The sequence below is a fragment of the Coregonus clupeaformis genome, unplaced genomic scaffold (genome assembly GCF_020615455.1).
Source record: "Coregonus clupeaformis isolate EN_2021a unplaced genomic scaffold, ASM2061545v1 scaf0278, whole genome shotgun sequence".
NCBI lineage: Eukaryota > Metazoa > Chordata > Actinopteri > Salmoniformes > Salmonidae > Coregonus > Coregonus clupeaformis.
The window spans coordinates 282,816-302,500 of record NW_025533733.1 but is presented as its reverse complement, the minus strand read 5'-3'; the positions used below and the strand labels follow the sequence as shown (position 1 = coordinate 302,500).

Genomic DNA, 19,685 nt, shown 5'->3' with positions numbered 1-19,685 from the left:
TGTAGTCTCTCGCTATCTCTCTGTAGTATCTCACTATCTCTCTGTAGTCTCTAACTATCTCTCTGTAGTCTCTGTAGTCTCTCGATATCTCTCTGTAGTCTCTCTGTAGTCTTTTGCGATCTCTCTGTGACTCTCTGTAGTCTCTATGTAGTCTCTGTTTCTCTCTGTAGTATCTCTGTTGTCTTCTGTAGTCTCTCTGTACTCTCTGTGTCTCTCTGTACTCTCTCTGTAGTCTCTCTGTGTCTCTCTGTAGTCTCTATGTGGCCTTTCTCCCTCGTCTCTGTATCATCTATATGTACTGTATGTATGTGTGAATGTGTCTGTGTGTGTGTGTGTGTCTGTGTGTTTATGTGTGTATGTGTATGTGTTTATGTGTGTGTGTGTGTGTGTCTGTGTGTTTATGTGTGTATGTGTATGTGTTTATGTGTGTGTGTGTGTGTGTGTGTCTGTGTGTTTATGTGTGTATGTGTATGTGTTTACGTGTGTATGTGTATGTGTTTATGTGTATGTGTTTATGTGTGTGTGTGTGTATGTGTGTGTGTGTGTGTGTTTATGTGTGTATGTGTATGTGTGTATGTCTATGTGTTTATGTGTGTGTGTGTATGTGTGTGTGTGTGTGTGTGTGTGCGTGTCTGTGTATGTGTGTATGTGTGTTTATGTGTGTATGTGTATGTGTTTATGTGTGTGTGTGTATGTGTGTGTGTGTGTGTGTGTGCGTGTCTGTGTATGTGTGTATGTGTGTTTATGTGTGTATGTGTATGTGTTTATGTGTGTGTGTGTATGTGTGTGTGTGTGTGTGTGTCTGTGTGTGTGTTTATGTGTGTGTGTGTGTGTGTGTGTGTGTGTGTGTGTGTGTGTGTGTGTGTGTGTGTGTGTGTGTGTCTGTGTGTGTCTTTATGTGTGTATGTGTATGTGTTTATGTGTGTGTGTGTAATGTGTGTGTGTGTGTGTGTGTGTCTGTGTGTGTGTTTATGTGTGTGTGTGTATGTGTGTGTGTGTGTGTGTGTGTGTGTGTGTGTGTGTCTGTGTGTGTGTTTATGTGTGTATGTGTATGTGTTTATGTGTGTGTGTGTATGTGTGTGTGTGTGTGTGTGTCTGTGTGTGTGTTTATGTGTGTGTGTGTGTGTGTGTGTGTGTGTGTGTGTGTGTGTGTGTGTGTGTGTGTGTGTGTGTGTATGTGTGTGTGTGTGTGTGTGTGTGTGTGCGTCTCCGTCTTTCAGTCAGACACGGAGCATTGTGTTCTCTAAGTGGCTCAGTTATAAGAGGAGGAAAGTGAATAGTTGCATTTTATGTGGTTAGTGTTACAACGTAACAACCGGGGGTTTCTCTGGCTCTCAAATCCACCCCCCGGGGAGAAGGAGCATTATTATTAAAATGACTGTCTGCACCCTATTCCCTATGTAGTGCACTATTTCTGACAAAAGCTCTGGTCAAAAGTAGTGCACTATATAGGGAATAGGGTGCCATTGGGATGCACCCACTGCCTGGGGTTTTGCCAGCCCCCAGGTAAACCTTATGTAAAAGTAGAGGCGACTGTTTGATGCACATTATTTATTTGCAAATTAATTGAGCTCCTTTTCGATTACTTGTGCTATACTCTAACTGATAAAAGCCCCACATATCCCTCTCTCGCTCGCTCTCTCTCTCTCTGCTCTCACTCTCTCCCTCTCTCTCTGCTCTCACTCTCCCTCTCCCTCTCTCTCTCTCTGCTCTCACTCTCTCCCTCTCTCTCTGCTCTCTCTCTGCTCTCTCTCTCTCTGTCTCTCCCTCCTTCCCCCTCTTTCTCTCTAACATCCTCCAGCTAGCGACCCCTTTCCCTTTCCCATGTTGGTCTACAACTCCAGGGGCTTTCCCTTTCCCATGTTGGTCTACAACTCCAGGGGCTTTCCCTTTCCCATGTTGGTCTACAACTCCAGGGGCTTTCCCTTTCCCATGTTGGTCTACAACTCCAGGGGCTTTCCCTTTCCCATGTTGGTCTACAACTCCAGGGGCTTTCCCTTTCCCATGTTGGTCTACAACTCCAGGGGCTTTCCCTTTCCCATGTTGGTCTACAACTCCAGGGGTTGTTCCAGCGGCAGACATTATTCATGTCTTTACTGTCTGGATAAAAGTATTTGACAAAAAACTGTGGTTAGTAATTGTTCTGCTGCTGCAGATCATCACCAGAGAGCAGAAGGCAGAGTTACATACAGTGGGTCTGTGTTGTGTTGTTGATACAGATTCAGAATGGTCCAATATGCAGCTGAAACAGTGCGTGTCCCAAATGGCACCCTATGGACCCTGGTCAAAAGTAGTGCACTACGTAGGGAACGTGGTGCCATTTGGGAGACTGACAGTGAATTTACATAAGTCTGTGTTGTGGATATAGAATAGTCAAATATAAAACAGGCAGTCTTCAGTAACACTGATGAGAAGGTGCTAACATTTTTATTTATTTATTTTTATTTCACCTTTATTTAACCAGGTAAGCCAGTTGAGAACAAGTTCTAATTTACAATTGCGTCCTGGCCAAGATAAAGCAAAGCAGTGCGATAAAAACAACAACAACACAGAGTTACATATGGGGTAAACAAAACGTACAGTCAATAACACAATAGAAAATCTATATACAGTGTGTGCAAATGTAGTTATGGAGGTAAGGCAATAAATAGGCTATAGTGCAAAATAATTACAATTTAGTATTAACACTGGAGTGATAGATGTGCAGAAGATGATGTGCAAATAGAGATACTGGGGTGCAAATGAGCAAAATAAATAACAATGTAAATAACAATATGGGGATGAGGTAGTTGGGTGGGCTAATTACAGATGGGCTGTGTACAGGTGCAGTGATCGGTAAGCTGCTTTGACAACTGATGCTTAAAGATAGTGAGGGAGATAAGAGTCTCCAGCTTCAGAGATTTTTGCAGTTCGTTCCAGTCATTAGCAGCAGAGAACTGGAAGGAATGGCGGCCAAAGGAGGTGTTGGCTTTGGGGATGACCAGTAAGATATACCTGCTGGAGCGCATACTACGGGTGGGTGTTGCTATGGTGACCAATGAGCTAAGATAAGGCAGGGATTTGCCTAGAAGTGATTTATAGATGACCTGGAGCCAGTGGGTTTGGCGACGAATATGTAGTGAGGGCCAGCCAACAAGAGCGTACAGGTCACAATGGTGGGTAGTATATGGGGCTTTGGTGACAAAACGGATGGCACTGTGATAGACTACATCCAATTTGTTGAGTAGAGTGTTGGAAGCTATTTTGTAAATGACATCGCCGAAGTCAAGGATCGGTAGGATAGTCCGTTTTACGAGGGCATGTTTAGCAGCATGAGTGAAGGAGGCTTTGTTGTGAAATAGGAAGCCAATTCTAGATTTAACTTTGGATTGGAGATGCTTAATGTGAGTCTGGAAGGAGAGTTTACGGTCTAACCAGACACCTAGGTATTTGTAATTGTCCACATATTCTAAGTCAGACCCGCTGAGAGTGGTGATTCTAGTCGGGTGGGCGGGTGCCAGCAGCGTTCGATTGAAGAGCATGCATTTAGTTTTACTAGTGTTTAAGAGCAGTTGGAGGCTACTGAAGGAGTGTTGTATGGCATTGAAGCTCGTTTGGAGGTTTGTTAACACAGTGTCCAATGAAGGGCCAGATGTTTACAAAATGGTGTCGTCTGCGTAGAGGTGGATCTGAGAGTCACCAGCAGCAAGAGCGACATCATTGATATACACGGAGAAAAGAGTCGGCCCAAGAATTGAACCCTGTGGCACCCCCATAGAGACTGCCATAGGTCCAGACAACAGGCCCTCCGATTTGACACACTGAACTCTATCTGAGAAGTAGTTGGTGAACCAGGCGGGTGCAGAGCTGGTGGCCGGGGTAGGGGTAGCCAGGTGGAAAGCATGGCCAGCCGTAGCAAAATGCTTATTGAAATTCTCGATTATCGTAGATTTATCGGTGGAGACAGTGTTTCCTAGCCTCAGTGCAGTGGGTAGCTGGGAGGAGGTGCCCTTATTCTCCATGGACTTTACAGTGTCCCAAAACTTTTTGGAGTTAGTGCTACAGGATGCACATTTCTGTTTGAAAAAGCTAGCCTTTGCTTTCCTAACTGCTTGTCTATATTGGTTCCTGACTTCCCTGAAAAGTTGCATATCACGGGGGCTGTTCGATGCTAATGCAGTACGCCACAGGATGTTTTTGTGCTGGTCAAGGGCAGTCAAGTCTGGGGTGAACCAGGGGCTATATCTGTTCTTAGTTCTGAATTTTTTGAATGGGGCATGCTTATTTAAGATGGAGAGGAAAGCACTTTTAAAGAACATCCAGGCATCCTCTATTGACGGAATGAGGTCAATATCCATTCAGGATACCCAGGCCAGGTCAATTAGAAAGGCCTGGTCGCTGAATTGTTTTAGGGAGCGTTTGACAGTGATGAGGGGTGGTCGTTTGACCGCGGACCCATTACGGACGCAGTTAATGAGGCAGTGATCGCTGAGATCCTGGTTGAAGACAGCGAAGGTGTATTTAGAGGGTAAATTAGTCAGGATGATATCTATGAGGGTGCCCATGTTTACGGATTTAGAGTTGTACCTGGTAGGTTCCTTGATGATTTGTGTGAGATTGAGGGCATCTAGTTTAGATTGTACGACGGCCGGGGTGTTAAGCATATCCCAGTTTAGGTCACCAAGCAGTATGAACTCTGAGGATAGATAGGGGGCAAGCAATTCACATATGGTGTCCAGGGCACAACTGGGGGCTGTGGGGGGGCTGTAGCAAGCGGCAACAGTGAGAGACTTATTTCTGGAAAGGTGGATTTTTAGAAGTAGAAGCTCAAACTGTTTGGGCACAGACCTGGATAGTATGATAGATCTCTACAGTAGATTGCAACTCCGCCCCTTTTGGCAGTTCTATCTAGACGGAAAATGTTGTTGTTCGGAATGGACATTTCTGAATTTTTGGTGGCCTTCCTAAGCCAAGATTCAGACACTGCAAGAACATCAGGGTTGGCAGAGTGTGCTAACGCAGTGAATAACTCAAACTTGGGGAGGAGGCTTCTGATGTTAACATGCAAGAAACAAAGGCTTTTACGGTTACAGAAGTCAACAAATGATAGCGCCTGGGGGGTAGGAGTGATACTGGGGGCTACAGGGCCTGGGTTAACCTCTACATCACCAGAGGAACAGAGGAGGAATAGAATAAGGATACGGCTAAAGGCTTTAAGAACTGGTCTTCTAGTGCGTTGGGTACAGAGAAGAGGGGCAGATTTCCGGGCGTTGTAGACTTGATTCAGGGCATTATGTACAGACAAGGATATGGAAGGATATGAGTACAGTGGAGGTACACCTAAGCATTGGGTAACTATGAAAGAGATAGCATCACTGGAGGTACCGATTGAGCCTGTCTCCGCTTGTATGGGGGGGTGGGACAAAGGAGCTCTCTGAGGCTGGTTGAGCTGAACTTGGGGCTCTACAGTGAAATTGTATAATAAGAACTAACCCAAACAGCAAATGGCTAGGCATATTGACATGGGAGAGAGGCATAACGCAATCACAGGTGTTATTCGAGAGGGCTAAGACAACAACTGGTAATGGCGACGAAAGTTTGGGCTGAGGCTAAACAGATAAACAGGATGAGGTACCGTGTAAAGGAACAGTCCAGCAGGCATTAGCTGTGTAGCTGAGTGATCATAACGTCCAGTGAACAGCACTTAGTAAGTCCGGGAGCAGATCGTAGGCTGCTAAAGCACAGGCGAGCAGGAGGCACGGCTGTTGATTACGCGTGCTAGCGGGCCGGGGCTAGCAGATGGATCTTCGTGGTCATCGCAATGGGAAGCCTGTTGAAACCACATCAGACGATTACGTCGGCAAATCAGTCGTGATGGATCGGTGGGGCTCCGTGTCAACACTAGCAGGTCCCGTCCGGTTGACAGAGAGGTAGATAGCCGGGAGATGGGCCTGGCTCGAGGCTAGCTCAAGGCTAACTGGGGCTAGCTTCGGACAGTGGTGATTAGCCAACAACAACAACAGCCACTCGGTTGCAGCTAGCTAGTTGCGATGATCCAGTGTTAAGGTCCAGTGATTCCGGCAGAAAATCCGATATGCTCTGGCTCGATAGCGCGATGTGCAGACTGGCCGATAATTGTCCAGGCTAGAGCTGGCTGGTAGGTAGTGCAGGCCACGGACAATGGTGAAGACCGCTAACGGTGGCTAATAGCAAGTAGCTAGTCAGCTGGCTAGCTGGCTAGTTTCAGCCAGAGGTTCTGGATAAAAAATAAATAATAGAATCCGTTCCACATTGGGTGAGGCGGGTTGCAGGAAAGTATATTTAGTTAACGGATGGAAAGTGAGATTGAGAAATATATACGAAAATATATACGAAAAAGACAACAACAACAAAAACAGGCTATTTACATGAGGACACTATAGAAAACACGAACGCACTGCTACGCCATCTTGGATATCAGGCAGTCTTCAGTAACACCAATGAGAAGGTCCTAACATAAAACAGTCAGTCTTCAGTAACACTGATTAGAAGGTGCTAACATAAAACAGTCAGTCTTCAGTAACACCAATGAGAAGGTGCTAACATAAAACAGTGTCTTCAGTAACACTGATTAGAAGGTCCTAACATAAAACAGTCAGTCTTCAGTAACACCGATGAGAAGGTCCTAACATAAAATAATACATTAAAGGGCAATGTTTTGTTCTGTGACTGAAAAGTCACACTTTATCTGTTTATCATTGCAATGACACACCAGAGTCCTTCCACTATGAATTATTTGTATGTTCTTTAGTATTTTTATGTAATAGACCAGGGGTATTCAACTCTGACCCTACGAGGTCCGGAGCCTTCTGGTTTACTGTTCTACCTGATCATTATAGATGAACAATTAAAAAACGCAGTGGAACTGGCTTTGAGGTCCAGAGTTGAGTTTGAGGGTCATAGACATTGGCCTGTTCCATGGTGTCCTAATAGAACAGAATAGAGACTTTATTAACTCATACCTGGCCTGTTCCATGGTGTCCTTGCCCAAGTATATGATCCAGTAGAACAGGTTGAAGAGTGCGAAGGCCAGGGGGAACATGATGCGGGAGTACTGGTCTATGGGGCTAGTGCCAGCCAGAGCTGGGTTGGGGGGCACAGCTGAACCCTGCTGCAGGAAGATGGGCAACGGGGGGCCAGTGTCCGTCTCACTCTGGGCTATGGAGTTATACCTCTTCTTCAGGCCCCCTCTCTCTGACGGGGGCTGGGGGAACGGAGTGCGGTGATGGTGTAGGGTTAGGGGTTGAAGGTTAGAGGTGGACATAGAGGAGGGTTGGGGTGGAGGGTTAGGGGTGGAGGAAGAGGAGGGTTGGGTTGGAGGGTTAGGGGGTTGAGGTAGAGGAGGGTGGGGTGGGGTGGAGGGTTAGGGGTGGAGGTAGAGGAGGTGTGGGTTGGAGGGTTAGGGGTTGAGGTAGAGGAGGGGTGGGGTGGGGTGGAGGGTTAGGGGTGGAGGTAGAGGAGGGGTGGGGTGGAGGGTTAGGGGTTGAGGTAGAGGAGGGGTGGGGTGGGGTGGGGTGGGGTGGAGGGTTAGGGGTTGAGGTAGAGGAGGGGTGGGGTGGAGGGTTAGGGGTGGAGGTAGAGGAGGGGTGGAGTGGAGGGTTAGGGGGTGGAGGTAGAGGTGGGTTGGGGTGGAGGGTTAGGGGTGGAGGAAGAGGAGGGTTGGGGTGGAGGGTTAGGGGTTGAGGTAGAGGAGGGGTGGGGTGGGGGGTTAGGGGGTGGAGGTAGAGGAGGTGTGGGTTGGAGGGTTAGGGGTTGAGGTAGAGGAGGGGTGGGGTGGGGTGGAGGGTTAGGGGTGGAGGTAGAGGAGGGGTGGGGTGGAGGGTTAGGGGTTGAGGTAGAGGAGGGTGGGGGTGGGGTGGGGTGGAGGGTTAGGGGGTTGAGGTAGAGGAGGGGTGGGGTGGAGGGTTAGGGGTGGAGGTAGAGGAGGGGTGGAGTGGAGGGTTAGGGGTGGAGGTAGAGGTGGGTTGGGGTGGAGGGTTAGGGGTGGAGGAAGAGGAGGGTTGGGGTGGAGGGTTAGGGGTTGAGGTAGAGGAGGGGTGGGGTGGGGTGGAGGGTTAGGGGTGGAGGTAGAGGAGGGGTGGGGTGGAGGGTTAGGGGTTGAGGTAGAGGAGGGGTGGGGTGGAGGGTTAGGGGTGGAGGTAGAGGAGGTGTGGGTTGGAGGGTTAGGGGTTGAGGTAGAGGAGGGGTGGGGTGGGGTGGAGGGTTAGGGGTGGAGGTAGAGGAGGGGTGGGGTGGAGGGTTAGGGGTGGAGGTAGAGGAGGGGTGGGGTGGAGGGTTAGGGGTTGAGGTAGAGGAGGGGGTGGGGTGGGGTGGGGTGGAGGGTTAGGGTTAGGGGTGGAGGTAGAGGAGGGGTGGGGTGGAGGGTTAGGGGTTGAGGTAGAGGAGGGGTGGGGTGGAGGGTTAGGGGTGGAGGTAGAGGAGGGGTGGGGTGGAGGGTTAGGGGTGGAGGTAGAGGAGGGGTGGAGTGGAGGGTTAGGGGTGGAGGTAGAGGAGGGGTAGGGTGGAGGGGCAGAGGATTGAAGAGAACAGGCAACAGGGATCATTAGTGTAGTAGAATTCCCAATCTAGAAGAGCTAATGCAACACCTCTGGGAGTAGCATCTGGATGCATACACATGTACCATGGAATCATGGAATATAATACTACTGGAGTAGAGAACATACATGTATCCACTCCTATAGTATGATGCTGCAGGTAATATGTACAGTGGGGGAAAAAAAGTATTTAGTCAGCCACCAATTGTGCAAGTTCTCCCACTTAAAAAGATGAGAGAGGCCTGTAATTTTCATCATAGGTACACGTCAACTATGACAGACAAATTGAGAGAATTTTTTTTCCAGAAAATCACATTGTAGGATTTTTAATGAATTTATTTGCAAATTATGGTGGAAAATAAGTATTTGGTCACCTACAAACAAGCAAGATTTCTGTCTCTCACAGACCTGTAACTTATTCTTTAAGAGGCTCCTCTGTCCTCCACTCGTTACCTGTATTAATGGCACCTGTTTGAACTTGTTATCAGTATAAAAGACACCTGTCCACAACCTCAAACAGTCACACTCCAAACTCCACTATGGCCAAGACCAAAGAGCTGTCAAAGGACACCATAAACAAAATTGTAGACCTGCACCAGGCTGGGAAGACTGAATCTGCAATAGGTAAGCAGCTTGGTTTGAAGAAATCAACTGTGGGAGCAATTATTAGGAAATGGAAGACATACAAGACCACTGATAATCTCCCTCGATCTGGGGCTCCACGCAAGATCTCACCCGGTGGGGTCAAAATGATCACAAGAACGGTGAGCAAAAATCCCAGAACCACACGGGGGACCTAGTGAATGACCTGCAGAGAGCTGGGACCAAAGTAACAAAGCCTACCATCAGTAACACACTACGCCGCCAGGGACTCAAATCCTGCAGTGCCAGACGTGTCCCCCTGCTTAAGCCAGTACATGTCCAGGCCCGTCTGAAGTTTGCTAGAGTGCATTTGGATGATCCAGAAGAGGATTGGGAGAATGTCATATGGTCAGATGAAACCAAAATATAACTTTTTGGTAAAAACTCAACTCGTCGTGTTTGGAGGACAAAGAATGCTGAGTTGCATCCAAAGAACACCATACCTACTGTGAAGCATGGGGGTGGAAACATCATGGAAACATCATGCTTTGGGGCTGTTTTTCTGCAAAGGGACCAGGACGACTGATCCGTGTAAAGGAAAGAATGAATGGGGCCATGTATCGTGAGATTTTGAGTGAAAACCTCCTTCCATCAGCAAGGGCATTGAAGATTAAACGTGGCTGGGTCTTTCAGCATGACAATGATCCCAAACACACCGCCCGGGCAACGAAGGAGTGGCTTCTTAAGAAGCATTTCAAGGTCCTGGAGTGGCCTAGCCAGTCTCCAGATCTCAACCCCATAGAAAATCTTTGGAGGGAGTTGAAAGTCTGTGTTGCCCAGCGACAGTCCCAAAACATCACTGCTCTAGAGGAGATCTGCATGGAGGAATGGGCCAAAATACCAGCAACAGTGTGTGAAAACCTTGTGAAGACTTACAGAAAACGTTTGACCTGTGTCATTGCCAACAAAGGGTATATAACAAAGTATTGAGAAACTTTTGTTATTGACCAAATACTTATTTTCCACCATAATTTGCAAATAAATTCATTAAAAATCCTACAATGTGATTTTCTGGAAAAAAAATTCTCATTTTGTCTGTCATAGTTGACGTGTACCTATGATGAAAATTACAGGCCTCTCTCATCTTTTCAAGTGGGAGAACTTGCACAATTGGTGGCTGACTAAATACTTTTTTTCCCCCACTGTATACCCATGGTCTCTCTCGCTCTCTCTTTTTCAACACTATTTAACACTACACTACAGTACATGCCATTGCCAATTGTCCGTATAGCACACAGCAGCTTGTCAGTGTGTCTGAGCTCCTAGTTGTGCCCTGTTCATTCTCACACTCACTCAGGCTATTTAGAAACATCTAACCATGAGCCTAACACTACTAAGATGTGAGCCAGCTATCGCAGGACACCAATCTACCATGCACAGTGGCTTACTGGATTAGCATAATAGCATATACCATATAGAATATAGCATATAGAATATAACATGTAGCATATAGCATATAACATATAGCATATAGCATATAGCATGTAGCATATAACATATAGCATATAGAATATAGCATATAGAATATAGCATGTAGCATATAACATATAGCATATAGAATATAGCATGTAGCATATAACATAAAGCATAAGAATATAGCATGTAGCATATAGTATAAAACATATAGCATATAGCATATAGAATATAGTATATAACTAGCTAGCTACCTCCACAAAGATATGAGAGCATGACAACTGTGTGCATCACTATTTAATGTGTGGTGTTCTATAGTTGAATGAGGAGAGCTTTAGTGATGGTGTTCTGTAGTTGAATGGGGAGAGCTTTAGTGATGGTGTTCTGTAGTTGAATGGGGAGAGCCTTAGTGATGGTGTTCTGAGGTTGAATGGGGAGAGCCTTAGTGATGGTGTTCTGTAGTTGAATGGAGAGAGCCTTAGTGATGGTGTTCTGTAGTTGAATGGAGAGAGCCTTAGTGATGGTGTTCTGTAGTTGAATGGAGAGAGTCTTAGTGATGGTGTTCTGTAGTTGAATGGAGAGAGCCTTAGTGATGGTGTTCTATAGTTGAATGGAGAGAGCCTTAGTGATGGTGTTCTGTAGTTGAATGGAGAGAGTCTTAGTGATGGTGTTCTGAGGTTGAATGGAGAGAGCCTTAGTGATGGTGTTCTATAGTTGAATGGAGAGAGCCTTAGTGATGGTGTTCTGTAGTTGAATGGAGAGAGTCTTAGTGATGGTGTTCTGAGGTTGAATGGAGAGAGCCTTAGTGATGGTGTTCTATAGTTGAATGGAGAGAGCCTTAGTGATGGTGTTCTGTAGTTGAATGGAGAGAGCCTTAGTGATGGTGTTCTGAGGTTGAATGGAGAGAGCCTTAGTGATGGTGTTCTATAGTTGAATGGGGAGAGCCTTAGTGATGGTGTTCTGTAGTTGAATGGAGAGAGTCTTAGTGATGGTGTTCTGAGGTTGAATGGAGAGAGCCTTAGTGATGGTGTTCTATAGTTGAATGGGGAGAGCCTTAGTGATGGTGTTCTGTAGTTGAAAGGGGAGAGCCAGCCTCTGTGAATGCTGCTCGTTACAGTTACAGCTGCATACTGTAAAACCCCTAGCTACCAACCCTAACCACGTCTGTGTGAGTGTTTATGCCCCCCCCACCCACCCTACATCCAGTAAATAACTTACAGATGAAGCACTCTCATCCTCCTCCTCATCATCATATCTTGCTTCCGCCAGGACCTCCAGTTTTTTCTGCCTGGCGTTCTTCTTCAGTCTGTTGGCCTGCAGCGTAGCCAAGTAGTTGACGGCGGCGAACTCGATGAGCGCGGACGCCACGAAGGCGAAACACACGGCGATGAACCAGTCCATGGCTGTAGCGTAGGCCACCTTGGGCAGAGACTGGCGGGCGCTGATGCTGAGGGTTGTCATGGTGAGGACCGTGGTGATGCCTGTTGGTTGTTAGGATAGGCGGAGATGGAGACCATAGAAACAGAATTAGAACACTATTATCATATGTTTGTGTTTGAGACAGGGTTCCAATTACAACTTGTCATTCGGGGATGCCCTGATAAATAATAGGCTGGGTTAAAGATAACGTATTCAACGGTGGGTACCCCAAGATAGGGCTTGGGGCTTCCCCATAACACATTTTGGGCACCCACATACATAAACTTAGAATGTAACTTGGGGTACCCTCATAACCATTAAATATATTATTCTTTCATCCATCCCATAATTTCCAGGGCATCCCAAATGTGTTTTTGGAGTGTCCAGCTCTCCCAGGCTACCTCCTGTTGTGTTTTTGGAGTGTCCAGCTCCCCTGGACTACCCCCTGTAATTAAGGGTTGTGTGATGAGACTAGGCGAAATGGGGTCAACAGGATACAGTCTAATTAGTTTTTAACCTCTTAAAGATCTGAGCCTTTTTTCAAATTTTCGCATAAAATGACATACCCATTTCTAACTGCCTGTAGCTCAGGACCTGAAGCAAGGATATGCATATCAATCAATCAATCAATCAATCAAATCAATCACATTTTATATGCAGTGGTCTAAGGCACTGCATCTCAGTGCTTGAGGTGTCACTACAGACCCCCTGGTTCGATTCCAGGCTGTATCACAACCGTCCGTGATTGGGAGTCCCATAGGGCGGCGCACAATTGGCCCAGCGTCGTCCGGGTTTGGCCGGTGTAGGCCGTCATTGTAAATAAGAATTTGTTCTTAACTGACTTGCCTTGTTAAATAAGGGTAAAATAAAAATAAATACAATACATTTATAAAGCCCTTTTTACGTCAGCCGATGTCACAAAGTGCTGTACAGAAACCCAGCCTAAAACGCCAAACAGCAAGCAATGCAGATGTAGAAGCACGGTGGCTAGGAAAAACTCCCTAGAAAGGCAGAAACCTAGGAAGAAACCTAGAGAGGAACCAGGCTCTGAGGGGTCCCCTCAGATTATAACAGTACATGGCCATTAAGGCCTGATTTTTCTCCAAGATGTTCAAATATTCATAGATTACCAGCAGGGTCGAAAACCTGGATTTTTTTGTTAATTATCGAACCGAAACCGAATCTACGTCAAAAAGCACTAATCGCTCAGCACTAAAAAACAGTGTAGGCTACACTAATTACATGTGGCATGGGAGGAGAGAGAGAGAGACTAATGAACAGAGGGTTGTTATCATACCGGACACAGAGATAGAGGGTTGTTATCATACCGGACACAGAGACAGAGGGTTGTTATCATACCGGACACAGAGACAGAGGGTTGTTATCATACCGGACACAGAGACAGAGGGTTGTTATCATACCGGACACAGAGACAGAGGGTTGTTATCATACCGGACACAGAGACAGAGGGTTGTTATCATACCAGCCACAGTTCGTGCAGGGACAGACTCTTTGTTGATCCAGAAAGCTACTTGTGACAGAACCACCACCATAATCAGAGGGATGTACGTCTGAATCAGGTAGTAGCCTAGCTTCCTCTGTAGTAGAAAATGGACTACCATGACAGAGTAGTCACCTGGAAGATAAACAGAATAGGTATCAGTAGAGAGCAGCGGTGAGAGAGACCCTAACACTGATACAGGAAAGGAGAGGATGAGGAGAGGATGAGGAGAGGAGAGGAGAGGAGAGGAGAGGAGAGGAGAGGAGAGGAGAGGAGAGGAGAGGAGAGGAGAGGAGAGGGAGAGGAGAGGAGAGGAGAGGGAGAGGAGAGGAGAGGAGAGGAGAGGAGAGGAGAGGAGAATGAATGTCCTTGGGTGTCCTTGGACCTGGAAAGGCTGTAGAGATATAACCAATTAGAGACATATAGTGAAGATATCTGACTGCCCCCCTACCCTGAGACAGAGCAGATCAGAGAAGAGGTGGGGTGCAGAGGGAGAGAAGAGGCGGAGAGAGAGGGAGAGAGGAGGGGAGAGAGGGAGGGAGAGAGAGACAAAAGACGAGAGGAGGGGAGTGTAGTATCGAAGTGTAGTGTAGTAATGTAGTGTAGTAGTGTGGTAGTGTAGTAGTGTAGTGGTGTAGTGTAGTGTAGTATTGTAGTGTAGTAGTGTATTAATGTAGTGTAGTGTGGTTGTGTAGTAGTGTAGGAGTGTAGTTTAGTAATGTAGTGTAGTGTAGGGTAGGGTAGGGTAGTAGTTTAGTGTAGTAGTGTCGTAGTGTAGTGTAGTAGTGTAGTGTAGTAGTGTAGTAGTGTAGTAGTGTAGTGTAGTGTAGTAGTGTAGTGTAGTAGTGTAATGTAGTAGCATAGTAGTGTAGTGTAGAAGTGTACTGTAGTGCAGTAGTGTAGTGTAGTAGCGTAATTTAGTAGTGTAGTAGTGTAGTAGTGTAGTGTAGTAGTGTAGTAGTGTAGTAGTGAGAAGTGTATTGTAGTAGTTTAGTAGTATAGTATTGTAGTGTAGTACTGTAGTTTAGTAGTATAGTAGTGTAGTGTAGTACTGTAGTTTAGTAGTATAGTATTGTAGTGTAGTACTGTAGTTTAGTAGTATAGTATTGTAGTGTAGTACTGTAGTTTAGTAGTATAGTAGTGTAGTGTAGTACTGTAGTTTAGTAGTATAGTAGTGTAGTAGTCACAAAACACACACACGCTTCTCGGTATACCAATGGTTTCTAATTGTATTGTAACCTACAGTGGGTCCTTACCTGTGTTGGACTTGAATGTCTCCGTGGATAACTTCTGTCCCACCAGGTCATACTGTAGCAGACTGATAGACTCCTGAGGACAGTCTACGGAAGCTTCCAGGCCCTTCCTCCAGGTAAAGGTGATCTCACTGCTCGTGTACGCATCTGATGTATACAGAAACAAGTTCATTCAGTTGTCATACCATTCCTATATATAATGTTCACAGAAACAACAAAACATCGTATGCATCTGAAATGGTCCCCTGTTCCTTTTATAGTACACTAAAGTAGTGCACTACAAAGGGGATATGGAGCTAACTATTTTGAGGAGCGTAAGGATGTGAATGTTACTGTTTCAGTGCATGAAGCAAACTCTCTCTGCTCAAAGCCAGGTTTATCCTTTGTTATGATCAATCACTTCAAAACATTACTTTTAGGGCTGTCAAACGATAGAAAAACGAGTTAATCGCAGGATTTGCTGTGATTAATCGGAACTTCTGAATTTGCTACAAATTTCAGCTTTTTCATACAAAAAACATTACAAGAATATGACAGCCCTAATTACTTTTAAAAAAGAGCCAGAGAAAGGAGATCCTAGACTGAGAACTCACAGCTGCCGAACCTGAGAGGACAGGCATGTCCATCCATAGGAAAGTCCATGAGCCTCATGGGACACTCTGCACTGATGGTTAGTCTGAGATACGAATAGAACACACAACATTAGACGTCTGATTTCATGATCTGTGTAAAACCTGTGTATACAGTACAACACAACTGGTTTCCTCTGTGCAAAGCAGCACTGCACCAGCGTTTTATTTTTCATAGTCTTAATTGTCAGTCTTAATTGGCTACAAAAAGGGGTTTATTTAAAACACTTCTTCCTGCAGGTTACCTCATGGTGAAGAGGTTCTACAGGAGGGCCCAGGGAGGAGGGGCTACCTCATGGTGAAGAGGTTCTACAGGAGGGCCCAGGGAGGAGGGGCTACCTCATGGTGAAGAGGTTCTACAGGAGGGTCCAGGGAGGAGGGGCTACCTCATAGTGAAGAGGTTCTACAGGAGGGTCCAGGGAGGAGGGGCTACCTCATGGTGAAGAGGTTCTACAGGAGGGCCCAGGGAGGAGGGGCTACCTCATAGTGAAGAGGTTCTACAGGAGGGCCCAGGGAGGAGGGGCTAGGGACTCAGGGTACCTCATAGTGTAGAGGATGGTCCCGTTCTGCATGATGCGGAACAGCTTGTTGGGAGTGGTCATGTTGTGGGCGATGGACTTCCTGGAGTTCCTGAAGAACGTGTCGGGCGTCCAGATCTTATCCACCATCTTGTTGTTGAGACGCAGGATCTCCACGGCGCCGTCGTACTTCAGCCTCTCGTCCACCCAGGTCTGGCGGAAGAACATGTCTATGGTGTACTCCTGAGGAGGTAGAAGGCCAGGCATTAGATGACTGATCACCAGACAGGTTCTGGATCTAGAATGTAGAATCTGGAATTTAGAATGTAGAATGTAGATCTAGAATCTATATTCTGCAGTCCTGAAGAAGGCCAGAGGAATGCACAGTACGATATGCAGGTCCTGCTCCAAACCACAGACATAATACATGTGTTTGTAACTAACTATCTACAGTTAAATCCATTCAGACAAGACAGTCCAGAGAGATGATGAGATTATTATGACAATAACTACCTATAGATATTCATTCATCAATCCGTTTGAGCACTCAGTTTGCTTAACATATTGATTTAGAGGCTAAAATAAACATTACGCCAGCCCAGGACCCTCCCCTAGTTAGTGTATTGAAACTAATTAAGCTAAACGGCTCATAATCTAATCTACAGTCTACAGCAGCCTGCCCATAAGGCAGCAGTGCAGTGGACAATGAAGCTCAGTTGAAACCCATATATAATAAATGCATAAGAAACTATATGTAAACATAACATATAAACACAGTTGCTAAACGACATACATTATGTGACAGTAAGCCTGTGGGAATATGCTGTTTGTCTCATACCATTTCCACATCTGATACTGGTCCAAAGCTGGTGACAAAGATATCTGTTTTCACCTCTGTAATCATACCTGAAAAGGATATAGTGATTTTAATTGTTGCCCATAAAAATATGGAAAACTGTAAATAGACTATGAACAATTCTTTTTAAGAAACTAACCAGGTAAAAATACAGTACATTGTAATAGCCCCACTACTGTTTTGCTAGCACAGACTGGAATATGTTCCGTGATTCTTCCGATGGCATTGAGTACACCACATCAGTCACTGGCTTCATCAATAAGTGCATCGATGACGTCGTCCCCACAGTGACCGTACGTACATACCCCAACCAGAAGCCATGGATTACAGACATCATCCGCACTGAGCTAAAGGGTAGAGCTGCCGCTTTCAAGGAGCGGGACTCTAACCCGGACACTTATAAGAAATCCTGCTATGCCCTCAGACGAACCATCAAACAGGCAAAGAGTCAATAAAAGGACTAAGATTAAATCGTACTACACCAGCTCCGACGCTCATCGGATGTGGCAGGGCTTGAAAACTATTACAGACTACAAAGGGAAGCACAGCCACGAGCTGCCCAGTGACACAAGCCTACCAGACGAGCTAAATTACTTCTATGCTCGCTTCAAGGCAAGCAACACTGAAGCATGCATGAGATCATCAGCTGTTCTGGACGACTGTGTGATCCCGCTCTCCGTAGTCGATGTGAGTAAGACCTTTAAACAGGTTAACATTCACAAGGTAGCAGGGCCAGACGGATTACCAGGACATGTACTCCGAGCACTAAGGTAACCTGCCTAAATGACTACAGACACGTAGCACTCACGTCTGTAGCCATGAAGTGCTTTGAAAGGCTGGTCATGGCTCACATCAACACCATTATCCTAGAAACCCTAGACCCACTCCAATTTGCATACCTCCCCAACAGATCCACAGATGATGTCATCTCTATTGCACTCCACACTGCCCTTTCCCACCTGGACAAAAAGAACACTACGTGAGAATGCTATTCATTGACTACAGCTCAGCGTTCAACTCCATAGTGCCCTCAAAGCTTATCACTAAGCTAAGGACCCTGGGACTAAACACCTCCCTCTGCAACTGGATCCTGGACTTCCTGACGGGCCGCCCCCAGGTGGTAAGGGTAGGTAACAACATATCTGCCACGCTAATCCTCAACACAGGGGCCCCTCAGGGGTGCGTGCTCAGTCCCCTCCTGTACTCCCTGTTCACCCATGACTGCATGGCCAGGCACGACTCCAACACCATCATTAAGTTTGCCCGATGGCACAACAGTGGTAGGCCTGATCACCGACAACGATTTGACAGCCTATAGGGAGGAGGTCAGAGACCTGGCAGTGTGGTGCCAGGACAACAACCTCTCCCTCAACGTGATCAAGACAAAGGAGATGATTGTGGACTACAGGAAAAGGAGGACGGAGCATGCCCCCATTCTCATCGACAGGGCTGTAGTGAACCAGGTTGAGAGTTTCAAGTTCCTTGGTGTCCACATCACCAACAAACTATCATGGTCCAAACACATCAAGACAGTCGTGAAGAGGGCACGACAAAGCCTATTCCTCTTCAGGAGACTGAAAAGATTTGGCATGGGTCCTCAGATCCTCAAAAAATGATAAAGCTGCACCATCGAGAGCATCCTGACTAGTTGCATCACTGCCTGGTATGGCAACTGCACGGCCTCCGACCGCAAGGCACTACAGAGGGTAGTGCGTACGGCCCAGTACATCACTGGGGCCAAGCTTCCTGCCATCCAGGACCTCTATACCAGGCGTGTCAGAGGAAGGCCCTAAAAATGGTCAAAGACTCCAGCCACCCTAGTCATAGACTGTTCTCTCTGCTACTGCACGGCAAGCGGTACCGGAGCGCCAAGTCTAGGTCCAAAAGGCTTCTTAACAGCTTCTACCCCCAAGCCATAAGACTCTGAACAGCTAATCAAATGGCTACCGGGACTATTTGCATTGTCCCCTTAACTCTACCTACATGTACATATTACCTCAATTACCTCGACTAACCTGTGCACATTGACTCTGTACCGGTACCCCCTGTATATAGCCTCCCTACTGTTTTATTTTACTGCTGCTCTTTAATTATTTATTTTTCTTAAAACGGCATTGTTGGTTAAGAGCTTGTAAGTAAGCATTTCGCTGTAAGGTCTACAGCTGTTGTATTCGGCGCATGTGACAAATAAAATTGTATTTTATTTTATTTGACTATGTTATTTCCTACTTATTCAATGAAAAGTACTGCAGATGTAAGATATAGGAAAATACATCAGAATAGAGGACGCCAGGCCCACCTCCGGATCCTGGTCGCAACCGGTTGTCATATCCATCTAGTAGTCGGTCCAGAATACGGGTGATGTTTTCACCTGCGTAGCTTTCTTGTCCATAGACACTGCCAACACTGAAATCAATGCAATCATAATTGATGACAGTTTATACTGCCCTGTGTAGACCTATAGGCTTAGTAAGGTAAACCTATTAGGATTATGATTGGTATGTTTATTATCATACACAATTGATATACATTCAAGAAACTATAGAGGCGTACCCATTGATACAATTAGAAAAAGGTTATTTTACTCACCAAGTCAAAGTTACCAAAATCAGAATCAAGAGACCCATCATTGGCACCAGGTTATGAAAAACATTCCCTGTCAACTCTTTGAGTTTAAGTTAAATAGTCAGCCTTTCTCCGTCCTCCGCTAGTCTAAACTGAATGTATTTTAAACACAAGGATTTGTGAAGTAATCGAATTAGGAGATTAGCACAGAAAATCCAACCTATGTTTAGACTTGGGCACTTGTTAGGAAGAGAGACAGTGATTACAGAAAAACTGGGGAAATGTAAACATTTTAAGTGTTATTGTATTTTCGGGGAGCTATAATCTTCCAGTTGTT

The 19,685-nt window shown here is 46.0% G+C and overlaps 1 protein-coding gene across 2 annotated transcripts in view; it reads right to left on the bottom strand.

Annotated features, from left to right (window-relative positions):
* gabra6a (gamma-aminobutyric acid type A receptor subunit alpha6a) overlaps positions 1–19,483 on the bottom strand; it is a 21,401-nt gene extending 1,918 nt beyond the window's left edge. The window contains exons 1-9 of one of the 2 annotated variants that reach the window (XM_041836372.2): positions 19,373–19,483; positions 19,083–19,189; positions 16,766–16,833; positions 15,950–16,170; positions 15,374–15,456; positions 14,784–14,927; positions 13,510–13,662; positions 11,826–12,088; positions 6,981–7,222 (exon numbers count right to left, since the gene is read on the bottom strand). In XM_041836372.2, the coding sequence (XP_041692306.2) occupies positions 6,981–7,222; positions 11,826–12,088; positions 13,510–13,662; positions 14,784–14,927; positions 15,374–15,456; positions 15,950–16,170; positions 16,766–16,833; positions 19,083–19,189; positions 19,373–19,413 (1,322 nt within the window). In that variant the 5' untranslated portion in view covers positions 19,414–19,483. The remainder of the gene's footprint in view (positions 1–6,980; positions 7,223–11,825; positions 12,089–13,509; positions 13,663–14,783; positions 14,928–15,373; positions 15,457–15,949; positions 16,171–16,765; positions 16,834–19,082; positions 19,190–19,372) is intronic. The other variant, XM_041836381.2, reaches the window with a different exon arrangement.
* Between the last annotated feature and the right edge of the window lie 202 nt (positions 19,484–19,685).